Below are 1,845 nucleotides of genomic sequence, written 5' to 3'. Positions count from 1 at the left end.
GGGCTGCTGACCTCCACACGGACCGGATAGTCGTCCTGGTCCCAGTCGTCGAGCACAAGCCTCCTCGTGAAGGACTTGTGGTCGTAGCAGAGCTCGCACTGGCAGTTGTCCCTGAGCCAGCAGGAAGGGAAGTCATGGCTGCTCCCATCGCCGAACTGGACCCGCAGGAACGTCGCCCCCGGGGAGGCCTCCACAACCTCGGCTGCTGAAGGCCAGTGCGAAGCTGAAACCAAGCACGGACGGTAGCAGTGGTGCGCCTTCTTTGTCCTTTGCCACAGGAGGAAAAGTTACGGAGAGAAAGGGAGGTATTGCTCTGCGATTCTTATAATGTTAACAATGAGTCACCAACACTGGAGACACTGCATTAACTAGAATTCACAAAGATTTCTATTTCTAGTCTATATATGTGTGTGTGCTGCTATATATATGGCCGTAATATGGACGTAACGTGTGCAGGGGGTATGATTACCAATACATCACTTCAAGTTTTAGCGGTTTTCCTCTGTCAGAAGACCAATAGCATACAGGCATTTAAGAAAAGTTTAATGCCATAGTAGTCAGTAGCAGAGCAGCTAACATACTTGATATCAGGCAAGTATATCATCCTGGATTCATGCATTATAAGAGCTACTGGGATTGTCGACTTCGATTTATCTGTGTGAGGGCGTGTTAGTAAATTCATAAATCTTGATGATTAGTTGAGAAAATACATCAGTAAAGATTTAATTCTCTTTCCTTTTTTCTGAGATTTCACTTTAGGCTTTGTCATATCGTGTAAATCACTTGGCCTGTTGAGAGAATGGTGACACTGTGAGCGAGCCTTACTCCCCCCCCCCCCAGGCTCCTGGATAGAGTGAGGCCCGAAACGACGCTTGTCTGTACATACCTAAAAGTACAGGGGGCCCTTAAGGAAGATAACCTCCCGAGCCCTTTATTCTCTAGCTATGCCACTCGCTTCATTAGATTTCCCCGCGCCCTCGCCCTACACTCGCTCTCTTTCTCTCCCGAAGACCCTCTTAATTTCACTTCAGGCAATCTCTTCTAATGAGTTTCCCTAGCTAACTGGGTGAGTACCAGCTATGCTACTTGTATACGAAGGAGGCTTACCAAGTGAGTGGTCTTTCCCGCCCAGCGTCCCCGCGGCCGCCGTGCAGAGGAGGCGAGGGGCAGTCGGGAAGGAGGGGGCGACGTCGGGGGCGCAGAGGAGGCGGAGGTGCGCCTGTCCCCTCGCAGGCGCCGCCGAGGACTGCACCTGTAACGCCGGGAGTTTGTTTCGTGGTAGAGCAAGAGACTAGCATGCTACGTCAAATATTTTGCTCTTATTATGCTGCCTGCCTACGTGCATATACAGGATGTCCGTTGAGTTATGCCAGGTATAAGTGAAAGAATGCATTAATCTATATTGAAGAAACGAAAGACGGATATCTTCTATGTCTGAAGCAATATAAACAAAGGAACTTGGAGAAGGACACGGGCTCTGCTACAGTGGCAAAGGTGGGCGAAATGGTCAGCATCATGTTTGACAAAAAGCTTGAATAAGACACAGATTCCGGGGACGAGGATGCGTGTCAAATCTCAAACGCAAGCAGGACCGGAAGACTGGCCGAGGCCATGAGCAGGATCAGGAAGAGAAAACAGGTGGCGAAAGGACTTGAAGAAAGGAACAGAATGGCTACCATCAAGTACAAAGGATTTTTGGAACAGAGACAAAACACAGAGTAGAATGTATTTCAGAACATACCACAGGAGTGTGCTTTAGCACATACTGGAACATCAAAATACATACTGAAGCGATGAGGACAAACTCCAAAGATAAATAATTTAAGCGCGTTTTTTTGTGTGTGT

At 48.3% G+C, this 1,845-nt stretch overlaps 1 protein-coding gene across 1 annotated transcript in view; it reads right to left on the bottom strand.

The window, feature by feature from the left end:
- The window catches only part of LOC119591569 (gamma-butyrobetaine dioxygenase-like), an 11,542-nt gene that overhangs the window by 9,247 nt on the left and 450 nt on the right, over positions 1–1,845 (bottom strand). The window contains exons 2-3 of the mRNA XM_037940331.1: positions 1,108–1,252; positions 12–223 (exon numbers count right to left, since the gene is read on the bottom strand). Of these exons, the coding sequence (XP_037796259.1) occupies positions 12–223; positions 1,108–1,252 (357 nt within the window). The remainder of the gene's footprint in view (positions 1–11; positions 224–1,107; positions 1,253–1,845) is intronic.

The sequence above is a fragment of the Penaeus monodon genome, chromosome 28 (genome assembly GCF_015228065.2).
Source record: "Penaeus monodon isolate SGIC_2016 chromosome 28, NSTDA_Pmon_1, whole genome shotgun sequence".
Lineage (NCBI taxonomy): Eukaryota > Metazoa > Arthropoda > Malacostraca > Decapoda > Penaeidae > Penaeus > Penaeus monodon.
Note: the sequence above shows the minus strand (reverse complement) of the source record. Positions and strands in the feature narration are given on the sequence as shown.